This window comes from Rousettus aegyptiacus, unplaced genomic scaffold, assembly GCF_014176215.1.
Source record: "Rousettus aegyptiacus isolate mRouAeg1 unplaced genomic scaffold, mRouAeg1.p scaffold_m13_p_13, whole genome shotgun sequence".
In the NCBI taxonomy this organism is placed as follows: domain Eukaryota; kingdom Metazoa; phylum Chordata; class Mammalia; order Chiroptera; family Pteropodidae; genus Rousettus; species Rousettus aegyptiacus.
Window position 1 is genome coordinate 68256976 of NW_023416288.1, and position 26336 is coordinate 68283311.

Genomic DNA, 26336 nt, shown 5'->3' on the forward strand with positions numbered 1-26336 from the left:
GGCAAACTTTCTGAGCTTCAGGTGCCCATATGTATAAAACTTTGTAAAGATCATACCATTCATCGGCAGCTGATATTATGTCATCTCATAATAAACCCAGCTACCTAAGATTTGATTAATGCTGTTAGGAAATCACCATGAGACTCCAAGTTTGCATAGGTTACTGAAGCATCTATAGCTTCTTGATTCCACAAGAAAGGTGTGTATTTGAACTTGCTTTCCCAGCAGGATAAGGTGTTTTAAGCTATATTCTAAGAAAAAGATATTTAGGAGGGGAAAGAGCCAGATTTCAAGCATATTCATTTCACTCAAGGAAGCTCTCTCTCGAGGGAGTGCTTCCATGACCATGGTCATCTCTGATCAGCTGGGCCAACTGAACCAGATAAGAAGCTGGCTGGCAATAAACTCTATTTCCTTCTCAGAACATTTGTAGATTATTATTTGTAGAACTCAGAGGAGCCTGTTCCTTCTGGTAGTTTTCTCTCAGTCCCTGGGAAACTCAGCAAAAAAGTCTGCCTGCACAGATATGCCTTGGACTCTGCCTCTGGCAGTCCATCAGAGGACGAGACTTCTAAGGGCCCCGTTGTAAGAATTTCTGCTGCAGATCACAGAGACTTATGTAGTGGAAACTGATACCAGAAGCACCCCAGCTGGTCTTAACTCCTATGACAGAACAGAAGACCAGAGGTGACTTTTTACATAACTGGGTCCCCATCCATTCTATTTTAAATTCTACCTGGATGCTACCAGTGTAGGATAGGCTTGTGGTCACTGGCTTTCAGGCAGGGGCAGAGAATGACATTCTGGATATACTTCTGTCCTTCGGTGGCCAGAAAAAACTCATAAGAATGACAGACTTGGAACAGCAGAAAAGGAACCAGTGACAGAAAACGCAAGAGCTGGAAAAGGATGTTGGCTCACTTTTTAAATTTCTACAACTATGAAAGTGAAATTGTTTTGTTTACTTGTCCTAGAAATTAAGGTTGAAGAAGCATCATGAAGTGTTAATAGAAAGCGGCTTATCTCTAGTAGCATTTGTATGGATTATGCAATCTTTTTGGAATGAGGGAATAAAAGTAAAACACAACCCCTTACAAATGAGAATGGTCGCTGTCACCCAAGGGCACAGGTAAGCGAACAAACGCACATAACTGAAATATATGGAGTGTGTTGATCTCTTAATAACCTTTTCAAATACTATTTTCCTGAATTTTGTAAAGCAAAACAACTCCATCAATTACTTAATTATTAATAATTTTAATAAGTTGCCAAGAAAACCACTTCAAAAATCTAACATTTACGCTTTTCATAGTATTACAATAGTGTTACAATAGTGTTACAATCAGTAAATAAACTGATCACTAGGCTGTCTACGAAGAGAAAAACAAGTTTTCTCTTTTTTAAAAAAAAAAATTGAATAATCTCAAATTTTTAAAGAAGAAAAATTTGAGGAAAAGGTTATTTAGAAAGAATTGGCTGTGTCTATCTTAGTCTAAGCATCGGTCCGCATAATTAGACGTAATCATTATGTTCTTCTGCCAATAAAATATCCCAAATCAGCAAGTGCTGAAGCTGCTCTCATGTTCAGGGTTGTTGCTCATGTGTTTAGCCATTGGCTACTGTCCTCATCATGAGTGGACAGCATGTTAAAGCGGAGTTTGTTAAGTCCAGCTAAGCAACAAACTCATTTGGTGTTTACTCATTTCTCAATCATCACATGGAGGTGAATCACATTCAAACTTGCTCTGAATTTTTTCACTTCCCTGACTGAAATCTTTAATGATTTCTTATTTACTCCTACCAATTCAGTTCTAAATCACCAATTAGATTATATGAGTAATTCCTTTGCAACGTGTTACCCCGCCCCACCCCCCATCTCCTACGACAAGGCTAAGTGTGTAGTAGGCATTTAATAATGATCGTGTGGCTGTTGTTTTAACAGACAAGGAATCTCTCCTAAGAGTGGAATCAATGAAGCATTAAGTTGAGAGCTGTCAGCATTGACATAATCTACTAATTTGCCACTTTTCAATTGGAAATTTGCCATGACTTGTACCTAGTACATTGCAGTAATATGTGCCACATGATTTCCACGAGTTCCAAGGGGACCGCCAGATGGCTGTGTCTGGAGTATTCACGGCTTCGGTTTCTGCTGGTGTTACCATCAGTAAATAAACTGATACTCTTAAATCTTTCTGACAAATCTGTAGCTGCGCCATGTGTTCCTTTCAGGTAAGTTTGTTGAGCGAGGCTCATAACTCAAACTCTTACTGCAGTTTCCTCCAGAGAATGCTTCTATTTGAGTAGGCAAGTACTCAGAGCCCAGGAGATTTACGAGGGTTCAGAGACATAAACACAAACTGCATAGTAGGTGTGAGGTGTGTTCCAACTGCAGCTCTCTCACCTTCTGTTAATGATTCCGGGAAGGGAGGCATCAATACAAAAACAGCCGACTTGAGGGCTCTCAAGTTCGCAATCTGATGAAGTTTTCTGGCGCCGGACCAACTTTTGGGGTTGTCACATGGCTAAGTGAAGCAGCTTCCAAAATGGGCTGAACACCACAATATTGATATGCTGGGCCACGTGCCAGAACAAAGCCTGAGTCCAGCTGACTGGGTAAAAGATTCCAGTTGCTACTTTAGCACCAGAGTATTGTCTAGAATCCCCAGGGCACACTCACGAAACCAGCACCAGACAAATACAGCGGAGCCACTTTTTAATGCTGTTTTGGGGAGAGAACTCATATTTGCCTTGTAGGTTAACTGAGTTATGGCAGGCTTTGGCTGGAAGGAGTTTTCCTTCAGGAACTGATTTGGACTTCAGCATATCTTAATTTTATAGTAATTGTTGGCAGTCCAGGGTGGGGTTCGGTGCTGGAATCTTACTCTTCATACTCCATCCCCGTCCTGCCCCAGGGGTTCTGATGAATAAAGCATGCACGAAGAGAACTGAACCAGTTTGGGCAAAGTATCAGCTTTTTTTAAGTGTAAGGCTTCCTCAGAGAGCTGGATTATGCAAAGTAAAGTTTCTTATTCCTTCCCCCTTACTTGAAGACAGCAAGGCTGATCTAATGTATTGACCCAGTTCGAGGCTGAAAAGCTGAACCTCAGAGAAGAGGCGAGGGTGAAGCAACAGGAAGAGTAGAGAGAAGAGCTCACTCTATTTGATGATGTCCAGGTCTATGAAGAGGGGAGTTGGAGCCATCTTGCTTTTGAGATATCTAGTGGGGACAGAGCCAATTGCATTCTTTCTCCACAGGGGAAGAGTAACCAATGAGGTGGAGAATAAAGTACAGATTTTCTTACCACAGAAGAAAGAAATGAGAGTACAGAAATTTAGAAGGATATCCTCACTTCCTTAGTCAGAGAAAGTAAGTTAATTGGTCCTCCTCTCTACTGTAAAATGTTGTGTTGCAAGCCCTCAAGATAGATGGGCAGGCAGATAAAGCACCTTCATGGAAGCTATAGGCAGGATAACTGTGAGGCAGATGCTCTGGGCTGCATTCTCAGAAAAGACGTCACACAGTGATAATTATCATCAGTGTAGGAAGCGGTTAGTATAGTGCCCATTGCAGCATTATTCACTCGTGCGTTTGGAAGCTGTGGTAAGAAACCCTCAATTGTACAGATTGACCCAGAGGAGCAGAGGGATGATTTCACCAAAAATCACAGTGTTCCTAAATAATATCCTCCTCAACTTTTTAACCCCAGAACACATTATTTGGTTTATTTTTCTGCTGATCATTTTCTTTGGTAAAATTACAGTGAATTAATGATTTTTTCACACATTGTCATCTCAAAATGACCCAGGAACATGGAGGATGGCCTAGAGTAATCAATATGAGGTTAGAAAGGTGCATTAGGATAAATCACAACATAGATAATCAATGGGAGGCTTGCAATCATTAGGAAAATTTTGAGAAATATATTGTAATATTGACGTATGTAGATGTTCATAATAATGCTGAAGAAACTCATTTAGTAGGCCCAGTTATTATAGATAGATTGCATAAATTTTTAGACTAGATAAAACATGTTATAGATTGCATATAAAGAAATAAGCTATATATTTTTTCAGGACATTTTAAGTTATATGATAACACTTATGATGGAGGGTTATTTTTGCTAATTGATTGCTTTAAGGTGTGTCTTGACTTGGAATTCAAAAAGGAACAAAAGAAAGAAGCCAAAAGTCATAAATATATTTTACAGCGAGAGAAAACAGAAGAACCATATAGGAAGACTAAGCTCACGCAACATCGTTTATCTTTTTGGCTTAGTTGTGTGCAGTAGCCCACAGCAAGTCTTGGAATCTTTCTGTGCCTCTTTTCCTTATATTTAAACTGTACCATTTGGTAATGTATTCAAAAGAGTACAACAGTGAATCAATGGAACTTTGCAAAACAACTTATATAAAATGATCATCCTACTAAAATTCTCACAATACCATAGGTTTAAAAATACTATGTATATGAGGTATTAAACAATTCTATAAGTCTTGTAATGGAAGACAGCTGTTTCCCACTTCCCCATTTGACATTGACTTCTCCCCAGAAGTAATAACTTTCAGCTCTTTTGGCTGAATTCTGTTGGTATTTTCCTCCGATTTGTTAAATGTCATACTTACACAGTTTCTTCTTAATTTTTAAAATTAAAAAATTTTAAAATTATCTGTGACTTTCCATTGTGGAAGTTGAGGATTTGCTTTGTTTCATCCTCTCTTCATCCCTCTGCACACATGTACCTTTGTATCCTGTATATTCCCAGTATAGATATCTCAAAATTGTGGTTAAATCGGCAGTCAGCTTTTATATTAATATGACACACAATGTTATTCATGCTAAGCTACATGGTATATTATGATTAATTTCCTTTTCCTCACTTGTCTTTTTTTCTCTATTTTCCTGGTTTCTAAGTCTCAGATAAATCAGAAGTTCCATCGATTCCATACTTTTTGACACAGCATCTCCTGACGTCCCCTGGCTTGTTTCAATATGGAATGGTCACCTTCGCATTTGGTGCCCCAATGTGTTCTGCGATCTCCAGAGATCACATTTTTCTTTTCTCTATGGAAACCTTATATATTTGAGATTTTTGGTTTAGTTCCCTGCAGCTTCCTGAGAAAAGGTGTATATGAGATAATTTTATGAGAATCTGCTTTTCTTTTAAAACACTTTTTTATTTTTCAATTATAGCTGGAATACAATATTATATTTGTTTCGAGTGTAGAACACAGCGACCAGACATCATCCCAATAAATCTAGTACCCATCTGAAACCATACATAGCTATTACAATATTGTTGACTGTATTCCTTATTCTGTACTTTACATCCCCACGATTATATTGTAACTAGCAATATTGTACTTCTTCATAGTCCCTTTCTTCCAACCCTGCATCTAATAACCTTCAAATACTCTTTGTATCTATGAATTTGTTTCTCTTTTGTTTGTTTGTTTTGTTTCTTAGATTACACATGTAAATGAAACCATATGGCATTTGTCTTTCTCTGTCTGACTTAGTCCATCAGCACAATACCCTGTAGGTCCAGCTGTGTTGTTGCAGATGGCAAGATTTCATTCTTTTTTTTACAGCTGAGTAATGGTCCATTGTATGTATATGCCACCTCTTCTTATCCATTCACCCATCTCAGGTATTGTAAATAATGCTGCAATGAACATATGGATGGAGATGTCCCTTCAAAGTAGTAGTTTGGATTTCTCTGGATAAATACCCAGTAGCAAGATTAGTGAGTCCTTTTTTTTGTCCCTTGGTATAGAGGATTTGCCTATCTTGAAATAGCTTTATTTTATTCTAGTAGTTTGGCTAAGTATTGAACTCTAGGTTAGGAATAATCATCTTTTAGAATTCTGAAGACATTTCTCCATTGTTTGATAGCTTCTATTGTTACTGTTAAAACATCTGTATATACAGGACTCTAATATCAAATTCTTTGTACAGTAATTTATTTTTTCTCTGATATCTCTTAGAATTTTCTCTCTTCATAATGTTTGGAAATTTCATGATGATGTGCCTGAAAGTGGGTAAATTTTCATCAGTAGATACTCAGTAGGCTATGTCAGTATGAAAACTCGTATGTCTTTCACTTATAAAAAACACTTTCAAATTACTTCTTTGTAGATTTTCTCTCTCCTATTTTCTTTCTCCTTTCTAGAATTTTTATTTTATAAATGTAGGAGCAACAATTTGATTCTGTAAGTTTTTATAGTTATTCTGTCTATTTTCCATAACGTTTTGTAATTTCTGTGACATTTTCTCAATTATATCTTTATTGGTTTTTACTGAGTTTTTCATTTCTGTTAATACACATATATGGGTGAATAAGTATATGTGTGTGCATGTGTGTGTATGACTTCTAAGAGTTCTTTTTAAAAAATATTCTCTGTATTTTTCTTTTTTAAATTAAGTAATATCCTATTGTAATTTCCAGTGATATATTAAAATTACTCATCTTCTCATCATTTCGTGTATATGTATTAGTTTTCTATTACTGCTGTAAAAATTCTCACAATTTTAGCAGCTTAAAATAACACACACTTATTATGTTATAGTTCTGGAGGTCAGAAGTTGACAATGAATCAACAGGGTGGATCCTTTTGGAAGCTCTAGGGGAACCTCTGTTTCCTTGCCATTTCCAGCTTCTAGAGGCTGCCTGCGTTCCTGGCTCGTGGTTGCTTTCCTCACATCACCCTGACCTCTGCTACTGTTGTACCTCCTTCACTGACTATGACCCTCTTGCCTCCCTCTTATAAGGACTCTTGTGATTACATTGGATAATCCAGGAAAATCTTCCCATCCCAAGATCCTTAACCTAATTACATCCCTAAAACCCCTTTTGCCATGTAAGGTAACATATTTATGGCTTCCGTGGATTAGAACCTTGTACTAGGGCGAGTGGTGTTCCCCAAAAAGGTATGTCCACTTCCTAATACACAGAACCTGTGAATATAATCTTATTTGGATTTTTCTGAATTATTTCTCTTTCCAGATGTAATTAAATCAAGATTCTTAAATGAGATCATCCTGAATCCAATGACAAAAGTCCTTATGAGAGACAGAAAAGGGGAAGATGTGTACAGAGGAGGAGGAGGTGTGTGAAGACCGAGGCGGACAGTGGAGCAATGCCACGAGGAACATCAGGAGCCACTAGAAGCTGCAAGAGGCACGGAAGTGCTCTGACCTAGAGCCTCCAGAGGGAGTGCAGCCCTGCCGAAACCTTTTTTTTTTTTTTTTTTTTTTAAGATTTCTGACCTCCGGAACTGTGAGAGAATACATTTCTTTTGCTTTAAGCTACCCCATTCATGGTACTTTATGATAGCCCTGGAAAATCAATAAAGATGTAGAAATATATATATATTTTTATATATATAGAATATATATATATATTTTTTTTGGGGGGGGGGGCGAGGCAACCTTTGGTTGACCTCACAGATTGCAGGACCTTGTCATCCTACAAGCCCTTATTTTTTTTATTTTTTACACCTATAGCACCTGGTCTTCCTAGGTGGTCTCCCATCCAAGTACTAACCAGATCCGACCCTATTTAGCTTCTGAGATCAAATGGGATTGGGCTCCTTCAGAGTAGCATGGCTGTAGACAAGAGGTGGACATATTTGGGGAAACATTATTCTATCTAACAGCATAAATTTTTTTTTTTTTTTTTTTTTTTTTGTAATTCATCTCCCTGCTCCTTCCAAGTTGCCTTATTTTGTCTCTGTCATTTTAGAAACTTACCTCACATGTCTGGTAATCTTCTTGGTTGTAGCTCATGATTATGAATGGAGTACTTAAAAGCTGATGAGATGCTCTGAGCATGTGGATAGAATTAATTGACTTAGGGTTTTATTTTACGGTGATCTCAATGGTCATTTTATTGGCTAATCTTCAATATCAATACACTTATGTCTTATCTCTTAAGCTGGTCAGCTTCCCAAGAGAAGAATATTTCATTCTCCTATTTTGATAATAGTAGCTAATGTTCTTTAGTCTAGTAGAGAGGATTTGAGAAGTTAGCATTTACCATCTAAATATAATTTTTTTAAAAGTATGACCAGCTTTGTACTGAAAGTCGAGAATAGTCTTCAATGAAATAACTGCCTAACATTAAGGATTAAGTTCTACATGGGGAGCACTTGAACCAGAATAAAGGACAACTTTTATCACTGGGAAAAGTGAGACATACAATTAGCAAGTGAGTTACAGTGGTTAGGTTTATTTCTAAAACATGGAAACTCATGCTTCTGAAGACTAAGTTAAGGAAAGAATTAGTTCTTTTTAAAAGGCAGTTTCAAAATAATCAGATCAGTTAGTATAAAATAAGACATTTTCCTCTGGTGACTGCAACGATCTTTTCTACGATTAGGAGCATCTTTGCGTTCTGTCAGCAGTGTTGTTCCTTAATGGCTGTAAAGCCAAACACATCTGGATAATTGAAAAGTTTAGTTTTTAACTGCAGACTATGACCCTTTGTTGCCAGTTTGTGGCATACCTTATAAAGTTTGCTTGCTGAATTTGTCATTAAATTCTAGTCCATCTGGCTGACTGATAATCATGACACCAAATAACATCTTCTACCATTTCTTAGGGATTCTAAACCTCTCTCTCTTTCTCCCCTTAATCCCTCTTGTTCTTATTTTCTTATTCTTTTCATGTTCTGTTGTCCTCTCCTTTTTCTATTTCTTTTTTATTTCCTTCTCATAACCTATTGGACAAAACTACAACACTGGCTTGCCTTCCCGACTGGTGTTCTAGCCCCCCTCCCTCATCCAAAGCTGATGTTTCTGGAATCATAAGGATTCGTGGTTTAAGTGTTTGAGTCCTATTTCCCTAAGAAAACTTTTGCCAACAGTCATCTTTTAGTACAGGACAGAAATAAACACTGCAAAGTAGAGCTCACTCTGTTTAGGTAAGAGTTATTCTTTTTATTTGCATGAAAGGAAAGGAAGGGTAGAAGTTTTTGGAGTTTACCCTCAGACCACTAAACTATCTTACCTCTCTGGAAGCCAGAGGCAGTAGCCATATCTAGTCAAATTTTAAAAATTATTTAAAAACTTCTAATTTCACAACAGTGTTCTTTAACCCTCTAAATGTTCAGGGACCATTCACGTACATCTTAGAGGCTTGATGAACATATGGTCTCATATAAATGATATGAAACAGTTTGTTTGGAGGCTCTAGAAGGAAAGGACCATTGTGACACACTTGATTGAATAACCCATTTTCTTTCTGAAAAATGCACCTGCACAGAGTCATGAGAATGGACACTTTGGACACTCAGCCCACCAGAGCAGCCAGATTAATCCTGGCAATCCTTGAGATAGTTGGAGTCACAGCCAGATTGCACTTACATTCAAATCTTTTAAGCAGTAAAGGTAAATACAAACTTTTCTTTCCATCAACAGTTTGGCAGGTGACTGATTGTCTCTACTCTAACAATGCTTCACTTCCTTGGCAACCCTGTAAGTGGCCTGCCTTTATATGCCTGAAAATGCAGCGCATTTTGGCAGTAGTGGAAATCAGCAAATGGAAAGATAGAGAGGAGGAGGGTGGTGCAGAAATGTCATGTTTATTAGGGCTTCTGACTAAACTGAATGGGTAAAATGCAAGACAACGGGTATTGGGAGTAGCCCAATCAGGTCATCTCTGATGTCTCCCCATCTTCAGGTGAGTAATCTGAATTTCTTTAGCAATTCCTTAAAGATACTCCATTTCAAGTTCCTTGCTCAGCCGAAGCTCATCCTTTGAGCTTCAAATTGGCACTAGGGTCCCATTGGCAGCCAATGCCCCTCTGCTTTTCGCGCTCCCCTTTCTCTTAGAGGAATCTTCTTTACAACAGTGTTCCCCTCAAAATTATGTCCCATCCTCTTATTTACTCAGTGCCTTGAATTTAGTCAGCTATTGGGAGAAAATGATGTGATTAAATTCCTTCGTACCGAAATTGTCTAATAACCCCACCTTTCAATGGTATTAGCATCTTAAGAGAACCTGGTGGTTAATGTGATTTCACTAATTGAAAATATTTCAGACAGAAGAATCTAGTAAAATAAAGAATTGTGGACACAGTGTTGAGCCATCTGGTAATGAAACATGGAAGTTTTCTTTTTGCTCCTAATTCCAGACTCAACTTTGTGCAAAAGTAGAAGCATCTCATGTTTTGCAGTCCTCTTTATACTTCCCAGATTCATGTTTAAAAGGCATTTGTAATGTCACTTGCAAAATTAAGTTGCTGAAGAATATATCTACCATCTTGCTTTAGGAAAAACTATGTAGGGAAATCTTTTTGTTAATCCACTGTTTCAAAAAATTATGGAATCGGTGAGTGTAAAAGATGAGAATACCTATTTGAAACTCACCAGAAACAGATGTCTCCCTACCTATACTTTTCAGTAAAAATGTGATCCCTCTACCCGTAGCGTTTTCAATTCCATAATTAAATTCATTCGCATTGTTAATGTACTGTTGACATTAACATGTATCTCATATACACAAGACTGGGAATACACATCTGTTAACTTGAAACAGCTGTTTGCAAAATTACTACAATATGGCCAATCCTTCTTTTAACTGTTATGTCTTTCCATTTAAACATGATTTGCATCTGTAAGTACTTATTATATATAAAATTAAAGGAAGATTTATGACATAATAATGATGAATTTTGAGGCTACATTAATATTGCATCTGATAATAGTATGGTAGAAAAAGAAAGTTAATGGAATATTTCTACAGATCAGAAGCCATGACCCATTGGTATGCGTGCTCAGAGGGGAGGGCTGTGTGGATATCTTCTCACACACTCTAGGATCTTGGTGGCGGATGGCTCTAGATGGGGCCGTCGCTCCAGCTTCTCTCTTGTCTCCTCTGTTCTTGGGAATGACAGAAACTTTGGTGTGTTACGTGCTATGCCCTATTTCCTCCAAGAGCACCATTTCTGGATAGCCAATGTCTAAAATTCCATAACACACAATGTCTTGCTTTGTCCTCTCCTAAAACTTCAGTACCTGTGCGAGGGCTTGAGAGGTAAGGACTGAATGTTCATTTAGACTTGGGCATGACTACATCCGATTATTTTCAGTTTTTATGGTAGCAGGGCAGAGAGAGCATCAGCCACTGCCGAGATGAGTAACGAGTGTAGTACAGTGAAGAGGCCTGGACCCCTTAGACCTCCATGCACTGCAAGCCTTAGGTTCCAGGCACCTAGTATCGGCAGCTCCGCAAGCACCCCAAATATTCCCCAGAGTCCAGGTGGACAGCTCTTTATGTAGATAACACCTCCTCCAGTTACCTCTTTTGTGCCTTCCTCAGTAGTCAGGGCACAAGAGGAACAAACAATTGATACTTGCTAGAGAGGATTTTTGGAGGCAATAATCCTATTTTTAACTCAATGCTTTGTCAAAGCTTCTTAGACAAGTTCTATTTTGAGCATAAATTCTAACTCCAAAAAAATGCTAGTTTGTTAGTGCATTTATACTAAAATTTTATAAAAATTCATTGAGTGTCTTTTCTGTGCTAGGCAATTTATTTCTAAACTAAAAACACAAATATTAAAATACTAAGTAAAGAAGTCAGCTTCAAAAACTCACATATTGTATGATCCCATTTATGTGAAATATTCAGGATAAGTAAATCTATAGAAACAGAAAGTAGATCAGTGGCTGCCTAAGGCTGGGGGTGGAGGAAGGGAAAGGTGTTGAGTGACTGATATATATAGATATAGATATAGATGATATAGATATAGATATAGATATAGATATACACACACATACATATACATATATACACATATATATGTGTTATATACACACATATATATGTGTGTGTGTATATATACATATATACACATATATATTTTTTGGTGTGACACAAATGTTCTAAAGTTAGACTATGGTGATGGTTCCAAAACTGCATAAATATACTAAAAACCATTGAATTGTACACTTGAAATGAGTGAATTGTATGATATGTAAATTTTATCTCAATAAAGCAGTTAAAAGTAAATAAATAAACACAACCAACCAAACAAAAAAATCCAGTCCCTTCATAGTGAAGTTTTCAATCCAGGAGGTACAATTTATTAAATAAATAAAGAGAAAGGCTGGCAGAGGGTAAATAGAGAGTGCTAAGGGAACTCGAAGGAAGGACACTGAGAAATATTTGAGGAATCAGAGGAGATGGCATCTAAGCTGAGAAACAGTAGACAGAAAAAATCATGGAAGAAAAATATATGCTGATCTACTCTGTTAGATGTACCATAAACAGATGAATAAGAGTCAATCCTAGGTCTTGAGGGCTAAGCAAGGTTAGTGGAGTTATTATAGATAATTATTATATAAGGTAGTAGGGCAGTGACAGATAGACACAGGGACTGTAGAAGTAACAAAAAGGGGAATTTAATCCTGTCAAGAGGCTGAATAAAAATTCAACGTAGGGAGGGCAGGTATGTTTCAACCTAAAGAGCTGAAGAACTGTGATCTTGCCAAGTGCCTTCCACCCAGTGGTGCCCTTCACCACGGCTAACAGGTCTCAGGCAGCTGATGCCTCTCACTCTTCACCCATGTCGGCACTTGCCAGTGGGAAAGCCCTGTGAGATCAGGGCCACTCAGGAAAGCTGGGAGAGGAGGGAGAACAGGCGGAGTGCATGATGGGCATCCATGCTAAGAGTAATTCCCATAAGAAACGCATTGATTTATTTATTTTCGGCAGAGTGCAGAGCTACCCAGTCCTCTTTCTTTTCCCAATTCTCTTTTTAATTTTAATAGAGGGAGCCCTTAAGACTCGGCAGTCAAACCTTTCCTAGCATCTTCTCATTCTGATGATTTCTGGCAATTTGGTCACTTGTCACCTCCCAAGAGAAGCATCTGCCAGACACCTCCCATAGCACATCCCTACCAGCTCTGCTTGGCAGAGGCCTGTACGCGCATTCCCCACGTGTCCAGACGAGCACCTGGCTAAGGCATTCAGAGAAAGAAAACCTGTTATTTGAAAGGTTTTACACACTGCTGTAAATAAAAAAGAAGAGGAATGTTTTTTAAAAAATGAATATAATGGTTGTAGGATTATTTGGTACTCCTCTATTACCTATTTCATTTTGTAGGTATGTCTGTGCATATCCATACACACACACATATATTTGCATACATATGCTTGTACGCATATTTATTCAGTATGAGTTTTTGTTTAAAATAGTCCAAATAGTCCAGAATTCCTGTTCCTGAGTTTTTTATTTGACAACATTCTGCTCAGACACAAATGAGGGAAGGCTTGATTTCGGCCCCATAGTTTTGGCTTTTGTGTCTGCAGAGGTAGCATAACAAGTCAGCCTTAATGGTGAGGGAAAAGCATTTATTTTCACTGTATTTGATAACTGTTTACTGAAGATGGTGCCCAGCGAGGCTTCTATTGGATGAGAAATCCACATCCTGAAACTCAGCACTTCAAAGACTGTGATGACCCCAAGAAACAGGAAAACACCACTTAAGTCAATCACCCACTTGGTATCGTCCATTCTTCTGGGAAATAGGAACCCGAGATCCAATGTCTGTATCAGCTTCATCTCAGAATCCATAAATAATTCATGGAAGATATCGATTTATTTCTAGGAAAGGTGGCCAAGAGAGAGTTCCGAGTGTTTACCAATAACATGGCCCTGGAAACTCCATTCTATCGAAATGATTCCTGTTCTTGGCAGGAATAACTTGTGCTCAGGGTTGAATCCACACCCTTTAAAAAACATGCCATTGATTTTGCATAACTAATGTGAACATTGAAATGGGGACTCTTTAGAGACGAGTATGAACAGAGACCAGGTTTTCCCTGAGGGTATGAACATGTGGTGGAAACTGATGAACCCAAATCTGTGCCATTTGATGACTAAACTCATTTTAGGCTAAAAAAGCATTGTTTCAATTTCCTCTTGTAATATTCTTAATTCAGACCAAATTTTATCTCATAAGTAGAAGAAGTAGCTGCAAATAATTTCATGCCCTGCCAATGACATAGGCACCAATTTTTAACAAAATGCTCATAAACTCTTTTTTATGACACTGTAAAACTGGAGAGCTCATGCCCATTAAAACATAAGCTTCACGTTACATGTAATTAAGGCAAGGAGGAGAACGTAAAAATGTAAGTTTTAAAATGTATCTTGTATTACATATTAAATGCACATAGAAAATACTGCATAAGTTCTATTTCAAAGGCCAAAATGAGGACAAGGAGGAAAGGTCACAGTGGGTGAATGATTCCATGAATGAAAAAATTAAGCAAAAAAAAGGTTGCTATTTCAAGTTCTCCAGAGGCTATCTTATATTGATGGTTAGAGGTCATTTTCTATTTTTCCTGATTATAAATAAGGTATCATTAAAAGCACATTCAGCTGCTATTTGGTTAATCTAGGTTATAATTTTCGGTTCAATAAAGTTTGAAAATTAGTATTTGTTTTTCTTTAAGAATGAGACCCTCCAAAGTGACTTGGAGATTAAGATGAAAAGATGTCCAAGATCTGTCCAAGGCAGCTGGAGAGTGTGCTTATAATTTTTATCCACCCTAGAACCCAGTGGGGTAGAGGGTTCTCTTCTGGAGTAAAGACCCATGTTATAGCCCCAGTTTCAACCCCGTTCTAATTGTGATGGGAATAACACATTAACCTAGACCACATTAGCCTCAGTGCTGGCATTGTGTATCATCCTCTCACCTCCATGCATTAACCGCGAAGGAACATCAAGAATTCTGAATCCCAGATCTTCAGCTATGTAAGATATGTAAGAAACCTACTGGACACCCAACAACCTCTTATATCTAAGTGAAGATTTGCGGATATACAATTGATTAGATGTTATAACATATGCCTGGTCCATTTTAGTGTTCTTAAATTTTTTTCTTATGATTTATTTAAATTCATGATTTAATTTTAAAAGCATACAATTATAGACCAAATAAAAATTAAATTATAGATTGTAGCATACACTGAACTTTCAATGTACAGATTTTGAACAGATTTTATTTTAGAAAAAAGTGGAAATATAATTGAACAAACCATATAAATAAATCACATACCATCACCATTAAATCGTTTGGCCTAGCCCAAAAAGCTGCATCAAAATTGATGTATTTCACCAGCTAACCATAAAATAAGAAAAGTCACTGCATAGTTGAGAATCACGTTATATTCATGAGACCATGTTATTTCTTAATTCTGATGTATACACAATCAATTGTAATTACTTCAAGTTTTAAAAATATCCAAACACTTTAATGAATTTTGTAGAAATTATTTTTTTCATGTAATAAAAAATAATTTGATACTACACACAAATTTCTTAAGTAAATATCTTGGTTAGATATATTAAATGTCTCCTCGTAATGAACCAGTCAGCTTAAATCAAATTCAAAATCTAATCTACCTCAACAGGACGATACTATAGGAATATAAAATCCTTTTATAGTGTTTTCTCTAAAAGTGATTGCTTTAATTTTATTTCCACTATTAGTTGGGTTTAAGCAATTATCTTTATTTACATTGCAAATAGACTTACAAATTAGAAATATTCCAGATAAGTTTTAAGAATTAGTACTTTGAGTATGTATTGAGAGTGTTAGCATACTGATCTGACATTTAATAGAGCCATAAAACAAATTCTTTATATTTCAATGAACATAAAGAAAACAAACGGACCACCATTGGGGGAGGACTTCATGATCTATATCAGTTAGAAAAAAATGAGTTCTACAGATCCCTACACCAAGTGAAGGAATCATAAAAGAAATATGGAAGTTGATAATAGCAGTTTCTGCAGCAAGAAGAACATGATAAAAGGTTTCTTGACAGTATGAAACCCTGGAAGCCCTGCCAAATACAAAACCTAGTTTGTAGGCACTGGCAGTGTGCTGCTGTCTGTAGTAGGTCTTTGGGTTTTCCAGCGACTTCTGGTTTGTCTCCCCAAGTTGAAGTGACTTATCAAAATGCCTTAGTTTCCAAGAGTAATCAAAATCACTTGAACTTTAAATACGCAATTAAAACAGAGCAATTACTTCTTGATCCAGTCAAAATGGTAGACTCTGCTGTAGTATCATTTTGTACTTGGATCTGTGTTTTCAAAGTTATCGTCCCATATCGGCTTACTTAAAATTATGTTTGTTCATTTTAAATGCAATAATTCTAACCACTGATTTTTAACATTTTGTGATTTGTTTCTTTTTATAAGATGAAGATTCCTGGAGAAAAATTTTAGATACTTATGATTCTTTCAGTATTTGCTCAACTTAAGACATCCATAAGATAATATTTAGTAAGATCCTAACTCTGAAGATCTCTCCAGACCCCTGCTCCCTCTACATGTCACCAGTGCCAAAGCATTGCAGCTTTGAAATAACTCTCATTGGGTTATGTAATTTTTGACTAGTTTTTTAAAATTTCTTCTTGGAATCCTTCCATAAAATGGAACTGAAAGAAGAAGCTTCAGGTATTTATTTCCCATAAACATTATCAGAACAATCTCCATTTCAAAAATCAGTGATTTTTTTTCCAATGCTTTTTTAGTGAGAGTCATTGTTTTCTAGAGATGACTGTTAGGGATAGGAGGTACTAACATGAGGAAGATTAAATGACCCAAAAAGCAGGCAATGGTGAGCCTTTCTTTTTTATATGTCCTGACAGGATCCCATTCACCTTCTTGGATGGTTGACCAATGGCACACTGTGCCTTTAAACACACATGCGCGCACACACACACATGCACACACACACAATGTCAACAGTAATGCTTGGAAATGCTTATGCAGTTATTCTTGACTTTTAATATTACAAATGTTTTCTTTAGTTTAACTTAGTTTAGTTTGGATGCTAATCAATTCTTACCAAAAATAATATACTTCCTTTAACTTTTACATCTAAAAATACATTAAAATGTCTACTATTTTTTTCCACTCAAATTATTAACTTGCTAAGCCCATACTAATACACATGTGCACGCGTGCACACACACACACACACACACACACACACACACACACCTATTTCCCCAAGGTAAAATAAATTGTAGTTTTTCAATTAAGGAGTAACTAAAATGATTCCTAGCATTTTAGTGCCTTATCTTAAAGAAAAAAAAGAAAGCTTGTTAATGCACCATACTCAAAAGGAGTTCATCTGATCAAAATTTAGAGAATATCAGGGTTGGACTATAGTTATCTTATTAAACCACACTCCAATAGTTGATTCTGCATGATAATATCCCTTCCAAATGGTCACCGTGTGTATGATTATAAACCTCCAGTAAAGAAAAATAAAAGATACTCTCTGAACACAGACTATTACTAGTAAGACATTTATTAATAGCATCATCACAATTGTGTAATAAAAATCCATTATAACTTCAGTGGTGAAGAGGTAAATGCCAGACAAACCTCAGTCAGTTATTACAGTTAGGTTGACAGTAAATTACACGAAACATATACTGACTATAATCCTGTTACAGAGTATGTAATACATTATAACTCGATGAAGAGGCTCCATGCATCAGAACATTTTATTCCATTAAAAATGATTGAAAACCTAAAAGTGGTGCTTGCACATAGCTTCAGATATTAGAAAAACCTTTCATTTTAGAGTTTAATTCTGTACCATTTACAAAAAAATCTATCATCTATCAGATGCAGATATGTATTATTTATATCAAGTGATATTTGTGCTTAAATATAATTTAAGACAGTTAAATATAAATTCATGTTTACTTTCATATAAAAAATATATAAAAATAGAGTATTTAAAGGAAGTAGACATTAATACTAAAAAACCAATCAATTAAAATATTTTTATAAGGTAATAACATTGAGGTATTTGTATATTTGATAATTTCAGCCACGTATTGAATTAACCCTCTCAGTCTTTTTTTTCCCCAAAAGAAAAATAATTCTTTAGAAACCATTATAACTGTGAGATGTTGAAATTAAAATATAGAAGAGGAAGTTATCAATACTGGAATTTGATGTTTTATTTGTATATCACAGTTTTAATAAAAAAATAACATGCCTACTCTAAATTTGGATTAGATACAGTTGTTCAGGGAAACAAAAATATAGTTACTAGTAATACAGAAGTATATGTAGACATATACAAATGCTTTATGGAAATAAATGCCTATGCACTTGAGAATGCCTAATCCTTTGCAAAATGTTTATATAAAATGTAATTGTACTCTTACATTACATAGGATTCTAATGGCAAACCAAATTTTCTTAAGTAATATCATCAATGAAACATAATAAAGTAATACATAAGGAACTATATCTCACTATGAAGTTACGTATTCAATCAACTGCGACTGCAGTTATCCATCCAAGTTCATAGACAGGATAGGAGGGAATGTTTATGAAAAGTACAAAGAGTGCAAAGGTAGATACACTGGTGTTTTAACTTTAAAATGCGACACTTATCATCTCTCTCATAGAATCTATTTGAATTCTCTTGTGAGGTATTCCTGTTCTTTTCCTTTCTGTTAAAAAATTTGAAAAGTACACAAAGAAATGTTTTTCATTAGCATTAGATTCACAAAGCCAAAGCCATCACAAACGCCATGTTTTCTCATGGCCAAGGACACAAGTGAAATCCTTATTTACAAGTGGAATGTACTACTTTTATACCCTTTTCAGTATTAATGTACTGATAGAGAAGATAGCACAATACTCAAGAGCATTATCCTTTTTCTCACATAATTTTTATCACAATGCAATACCTGGCCCACAGTGGTTCTAGTTTATGATAATATTTCAAGTAACCTTTTCTTAGCTCTTTCACCTTGAAACCAACTGATTTTCAAGTGCATATCTTGACTTTATAAAGCTGTGGGGAAAAAGTGTCATTACTTTTTTTTTTTTTTTTAGCTCTGCGTGCATTAGTGTATAAGTGTGTGCCAGTGAACACGAGTGCGTGTGGTCAATCAAAATACATGTGATGCACAGGATTTGGTTCTTAGACAATTATGCAGGCGAATGGCTTGTCTTTAGTTCCAAATTCAGTCCTCTTGTAGGGAGTCTGACACGGTTCCTTTATTTGCACACATCCTGCTGAGGAGGATTTCAGAGCAAACCTGATTAATCGGACCTCTGACATGATATGGTGATTGGTAATTTATTACAGAGTCTTGTTGTCGTTGTTGTAGTTTGCTTTGATTGCTGAAATATTTTCCCACAATGTGATTTCTTGATTGTTTTATTTTAATAAAGTGATAGTCTTTGGATAACTTTGATTTCACTACCTGCAAAGCAAGAGCAAAAAAAAGCAGTGAACCAAAATCAAGGACATTCAAGCCCTGCATAGAGTGGTACAACTAACTCATAAACTTGAACAGCATGTCTATCACACTTATGGTCCCCAAAGGGCATACGTATGATTTCCATAACCAAGAATCGGAGTATCTTATATTTTAGAAAAGACCGAGGTTGAAATGAGAATTTCTGCCACTTTTCTTACGTCAGGGTAGCTGTTCCCACTGCAGCTTAGGAATAGTCTCAGATGGTTTAGCTACCACACTGCTGTGTGTGTGTGTGTGTGTGTGTGTGTGTGTGTGTGTGTGTGTCCGTATTCAGGCCAGATGCTAACAAATAGGGAAGACACTGAGGTGCTTTTGCTGAATCACTGATTCAAACATAGTACTACTCTATGTTTGATGGAATGGCAATTAAAACTATTTTCAGAGTGAAACTGTTTTTCCATCACACAGCCATAAGCTGACATTGTTACAGTTGGTGGTTTCATTTCTCTGGGCACTTAGTAAGTTATGGAGCCTGAAGGAACAGCCCGCGCCTTTTTAAGCTAATAACTTTATATACGTTTGTACATATATAGATATATTTTTATACTGAAATTTTATTGAATAGGTGGTATTCTAAACATTTATAAAACATAAAATTGTATATCATAAAAGATTTTTTTCCCATCTCCGTTCCCCATCTCCAGTTACTCAATTCTCTCTTCAGAGGCAACATATATTCCTAGTTTCTTTGTGATTCCATTTATATGTATTTTATGAATATCAACACACATATATATTAGAGGAGATATTTACTGTCTATTTGTCCAGTTTACAAATGTTGTCTTAGTGAAATCCTATAATTGTCAGCTTTATTGATTGGGTTAATATAATGCAGGTTGTTGGCACCAATGATCAAAAAGTACAAAGCTGGGGACCAAGGCAGGGATTGTGAGGGAGGGTTGAGAAGTGGGGAGGAGAGAAAATACTGGCAAGGATATTTTGGGTGTCTTTACGAATGAATAGTAAATATGAATACCATCATATTAATGCAATTATAAGACATTGTTTTTGGTTGATATGCATACATGAATTAGTTATTTTTGATGACTAATGCAGATGACAATAGTTAACATACGTTAATATATGTACCTCTTCTCCCTTTTATAAAGATGGATTTAAACCAAGATGCCTCCAGGAATGAGGATGAAATGAGTGTATTTGCAGAGGAATCAAAAAAATACAGTTTGGGGAAAATGCAATAATTTCTGATGAGATGGGTAAAGGACAAGAAGTGAGTTCTGTCAATTATTGTAGATACAATTTTCTGGAAAAAAGGCAGCCTGTTCTTCCTGCTTTTATTATATTAACAGCTGAGGTAGCTGAAGTTATTTAAAATAAAATTAAATTTATGGTTGACATGATTTTTTTTTTACTCTTTTGAGTGTTTTATAGTTAACATGATTTTTTTTTTACTCTTTTGAGTGTTTTATGATTGACACATTTTTTTCAACCCCATACATGAGAATACAGTAAAAACAGTTCCAAAAATAAATAATATTTATTTATTTATGAAAAAAATCATACCTATTTTGAAGATAAGTATTTTTAGTTATATTATGAGTGAGCATGAAAACTTTTAGAAGATTTTTTAAAAATATAAATTCCGTAATGATCCACACCAAAATGTTAATAGTAGTGATCTTTGGGCAGAGGAATTATAGATGATTTAAGATGTATTCTTTGTAATTTTTGGTCTTGATTTTTTAAATTTAGTACAATAAATGTGCATTACTTCATAATCATAAAAACGTTCAAGCTATTCCCATTTTGAAGAAAAAATGTAATAGTAATGCGTTTTAAAACCAATTATACCCTGGTAACCCCAAAGAAATGAAGTGTTTGCCTGTAGCTATGGGAAGCTTGGCTTCTCGTGATCAGTTCCTCATCTGAAGTGATTCGTAAGAAGTCCAGTGAAATCAGCGGTTTGTGGTAAGGAATCCCTATGGGTCATAATTTAGAGCTCAGTTTGCAGTTAACCACTGATTAATATTCCAGGTCCCAAAGTTGTAAGTTTCTGTTATGTGCAGCTCCTTTCACCTCTGGTTATATTCTAACTTTAAATATGATAGCGGGGAGGTGCACCAATGTTTTCTTGACGGTTTTTGTCCATTTGTGGGGAGGTCTGTACTCAGCGAAGGCAAGATTAGTGAACATTTTTAAAGTTTATTTAAGGAAACACTTAAGCATAAATATTACATTCAACCCTGAAAAAATATTATTCCAGTGCTCCGAAGCCAAAATGAGGTTAATTTTGTTTATATAATTTTATCTTAAGTTTTGGCTTTTGCAATTGCCTTTTGATCTGCATGCTAATTACATGTAAAATAGAAAAAGGTCCATCCCAATGTAAAAGGTTATACTACTTTAAAAGTTATTTAAACATTTTATGTGATTTTAAGGTTGCATTACAAATCTTGGGTAATGCTAGTGTAGATGTATACAGCAATCTTGAATGTGATTTACAAAAGGGATAAATAAAAATAAATATTTTCAGTGTCTTTGATGAATCAGAGGGCTTTCACCAAGAAGTAATGTCAAAATTTTGCCAGATCGCAATGAGAAGGTTGATGATATATTTATATTTTGAAATCACCGTCGTGATCTCTGACAAAGAAAAATGGATAATGGGGTCTTCCCCAGCTTCTGAGGGCCAGCTTAATGTCTCCAGCGCTCCCTGTATGATTTCAAGATTGACTCTTACACGCCTATGCTGGGGATTGGCTCGACAACACTTAATTTAGTTCATTTCCTTTAAAAACTATTCTATAGGAAATAATCAGAAGTAAGTTTCCAAATTCCTTTTTTAAGCCAGCATCACCCAGATGCTGAATTCTGAAAGCTGGCAAACCTATAGAAAAAAAATTATTTCAATTTTGATTTGTCAAAACATAGATGTAAAAAATCCTCCCAAAGTGCTACTGTAAATTCAATCCAGGAGACTTTAAAAAACATTCAGCAACATTATGCGCTGTATCAGTAGCACATACAATTTATTTTAGGAATGCAAGTTTTAATATTATGAAATGCTTTGTTATAGGAAATTACCAAAGAATTATTTGTAGCTATATGATTGTTTACTTTGAAAACCCAAAGGAATTTACTGGAAAATAATGAGATACCATAAAACTAATATTTAAAAATTATAGCGCTTTTCTACATTTTATCAATAATTCATAAAAATATATCAGAGAAAAGATCTCATTACAATACTAAAACAACTTCATTAAGTTCAACAATGATGCAGGTAAAGCATACATCAAAAGTTTAATGAGACATGAAAGAAAACATAAACAAATGGAAAAACATACATGTCAAATCCTTCCAAGTTAATTAAAGTGTTACTCCAATTATAATCACAGCAGGATTTGAGGGGATCTTGACAAAGGAATTCTAGAATACATCTTTAAGAGTAAATGTAAGAAAATAACCAAGACCATCTGGGAAAGAATGTAAGTAGCACTGAGGGGAACAACCATCAACCACCCATAGACTCAATTAGTTGATTACATAAGTCGTCTGTAAGCAGAATTCAATACTGAGAGAGAAAGAATAGGAATGTTCGTATTGTAGATTAAAATGTATTTTATAAACTGCTATTGTTTCCTCAAATTGTTTATGGAGAAACAACATAGTTCTAAATAAAGTCCAATGTTCTACAAATCCAGTGATCATAAATATTGACAGTCTTGTAGTTTCAACTGCATGAGATTAAAATCAGGAATGTATGTTTAAAATGGAGTTATGTATCAAAATGTTAATAGAGCCTCCAGTGGAGAAGGGAATGAGAATTAGGAGATGTACATAGTGTAAAGACAGGATTTTTTTGTTTTTATTGTATATACTAATTAAAACATTTTTACAGTTAGCAAGAATTCACATAATGCTTTTATAATAGAAAAACAGAAGAGATTCAAACTGTCATATCTTATAAAATTAAAATTTGATAATTTTTTTTCATATAATATCCATCTTTCAATCTCCAGAGTTTTCTGCGTTAGAAAACACACAGAGTAATTCAGATATGATCCCTATCCTCAAGGGGGCTATATAAAGATACATGTCTAGGATACTTGAAGTAAGAACAAGAATGAAATGACTTCAAAGACATTGTCTGAGACTAGCTCCCAAGGTCAGACACCATGTTGTTTCCATGTAATGAATAGTTCCTTAGAACATTAAAAAGACTTAGTGCTAATTTATGGTGGGCATGATAATCTGTTCACACGACTATTATTTCTTTGAACTTATTTGTAAAATTCAGTATCCAGAATTGCTGTCAAACTGCTGTCTCAGAGTGTCACAATATTACCTTGTTTTACCTACTCTTACAGGCTTTAAAGTGGAGGAAAGGGTGTTAACTACAATTTTAAGTCTTGGAAATGTTATGCGACTGAAAGATGTACAATAAAAAGCTAATCACTTCTTTCCTTTGATCTCATGTGTGGAAATGTGCCCGTTTGGGTCCTTCCCAAAATCAGAGGACAATTTAGGATTATTAAAATCCAACTTAAGTGTTAACTGGAAGGTAGCTTTGAAAGAGTGCTGTTAGTAATACAAATGTTAGCTTACATCCAGGGCATAACAACAACAACAACAATAGTAAACAACAAAAATGAACAATTAAAACATAAGTGAATGATTCAGGTCTTGAACCAGGAACAAAAGACTCTAGATGTTTGCCTACAGTAGTCATCTCAATCAGAAACAAATTCTACTAGGCCAACACTTCCAAATGCTTCTCTAAATTTGGGTGCATATGACTTCACCACAAAGAGCCATGTCAAGAATAAGATACCACTACACATGATGAATAATACATACAGATGTGATTTGCCAACTGTTTACATTATATTAAACATGAGTGTTAAATGACAATATTTTTGTCACTTTACAATAATCCAAAGTAACCCCTCATCTTTAGGTTTTTGTTATTATTTATTTTCTTTTCATGAATTTGCTGTGTCCAATTATATTTAAAATTAAAAAGGGATAGTGAAAGAAATTGGTTCTAACCTGTTGCATCAGCATTGTTCCATAATCACAAGTATAAATATAATAAAAATTATTTTTTTTCACAGCAATGTTCAAATTTAGATTAAGTTATGTGTTGGAATTGGCTTTCAAGTAAAGATTACAGTGTTTCAAAACAATAATATATTTTTGACATATTAGTTATAGAAACTTAGAAAGGAGTAATTTTGGAGCTGGAATAAAGTTCTATAATTATAAGATATTATAGGATATGTACATGATCAAATTTTTCTGTGACTCAGTGTAACAAAAATTAAAATTCTGTGCTTTGAAATGAAGAAGTAACTTTATTTTTTACAGGTTTCCTGTATGCTAAGAAATCTCCCAGTTTTATTGTAGATGTTTCCACTTTTCTACATAATTAAGGACTTGGGCACACAGACATTTTAGAAGGTATACAAATAGCTACAGTTCAACTTGACTGGTGTTAGCCAATGGCTGTTTGTAAGACTTCTCAAACAAGTGAAAATCCATTATAAATTACACAACAAAACTAAGGCTGTAACTTTTTCTAGTAAGTGCATGTATCTTCAACATTCAAAATTGGTTTTATATCAATCTTCATCAGAAAGAACATATTACAATGTCAATTAACTGCTGCACTGCAATAACTTTGAATTTTCTAAAAGCCAGTACAAACAGGGAAAGCTTGGTAAGTTGGAAAAGTGTCAGGCAGATTACAAGCAAATACCTTTCCTAAAACTGAACCTGACCTGAATAACACCCAGGGAACTTCTGATGTGGTTCCAGATCCACAGAACAAAATAGAAAACAATTTTCAGTGGCACGAATGTTCCAAAATCTTTCTAGACTGGATTAAAGGGGATGTTCTGATTACAAGTGTGTCTCACAATCATGGGTGGGATCTGAAAAAGAATGATGGTAATGGCTTTCTAAGGTTGGAAAACACAAGATTAACCAGGTAGAATGTGTTAATGTAGTCTTTCAAGATAAATGTATCCTATTTGAAGTACTTTTTATTTGGTATAGTCATTCTGCAGACAGGATATTCAATCCAAGAGCCAGTCACTAATTTATGACCAGCTGAAAAAGTAGGCTAAGAATTCACAGAAATGGAATAAAAATAAAGTGATGAACAATAGCTAGAGACCAGTCCTTATAATTCATAATCCCATTTTGGGAAATCATGCAATTTTTAAAGATAATAAGAAATTCTTTCATCTACCCCCCCCAAATATTTAATTATGGCCACATGAAATAAGCTATGTTTTGATTGAAGAGAGTCCAACTTCTGAATGGGTCAAAGATGCTGAGGATTAGAGGGCAAGACTAAAGTTTTCTTTAGGAATGAGGGTTTGTCTGTTTTTATATTTTTGTTCTTGGTGTTTCCAGATTTGCAATATCTCAGTCTCCCACCCTACCTTCAAATCTCTAACGGTTCTTACTCTCGAAGCTAAACCCCTTTAACTCCTGTCCCTGGACAAAGCTCAGTTCCCAAATCTGGGAACAAATTCTGCTCTGAGGTGGGGAGGTTGATTATAAGGACCAATAGTTATTCAATTTAATGTTAAATGGTTGGTTTTATATCACATGCCTATGCAGTTCCCCAGAGACTAACTCTCCTGTCTTAAACTGTTTCCTGAGCAACTGAATATTCATATCATTGAATTCTTGATATTATGTGAATGTCCTTCATCTGTCTGATTGATTACAAACTTAGTTCCTGCCCTGCTCTGTTTAGACATGCATCTTGGGTCTTGGAATCTATTTTGATCTTAACTTACAGGTATTTTTTTCCATTCATCTCTCTTAAACTTAGAGTTTTCATTTAAAAATATGGCACTAAAATGTTACTTAGAAACAATTCGCATCGAGCAATGTTTCCAGCTGCTGGCTTCACTGTAGGGATAATAATGCTCAGCACACTCCCACCTTTTTAAAGGGGATCCACTGGGTCATTCATTTTTTGGTCAGAATAGCTCTCCGACCTCCTGTCTGAGGTGGCATGTGCCTGTCTTC

At 35.5% G+C, this 26336-nt stretch overlaps 1 protein-coding gene and 1 pseudogene across 2 annotated transcripts in view; both read right to left on the minus strand.

The window, feature by feature from the left end:
* Nucleotides 1-7498: 7498 nt before the first annotated feature.
* Nucleotides 7499-7617, minus strand: LOC118611226 (annotated as a pseudogene).
* Nucleotides 7618-17325: 9708 nt separating this feature from the next.
* The window catches only part of CPED1 (cadherin like and PC-esterase domain containing 1), a 256715-nt gene continuing 247704 nt past the window's right edge, over nt 17326-26336 (minus strand). For both annotated transcript variants that reach the window (XM_016125247.2, XM_016125248.2), the window contains one exon: nt 17326-19268. In XM_016125247.2, coding sequence (XP_015980733.2) covers nt 19026-19268 — 243 coding nt within the window. In that variant the 3' untranslated portion in view covers nt 17326-19025. The remainder of the gene's footprint in view (nt 19269-26336) is intronic.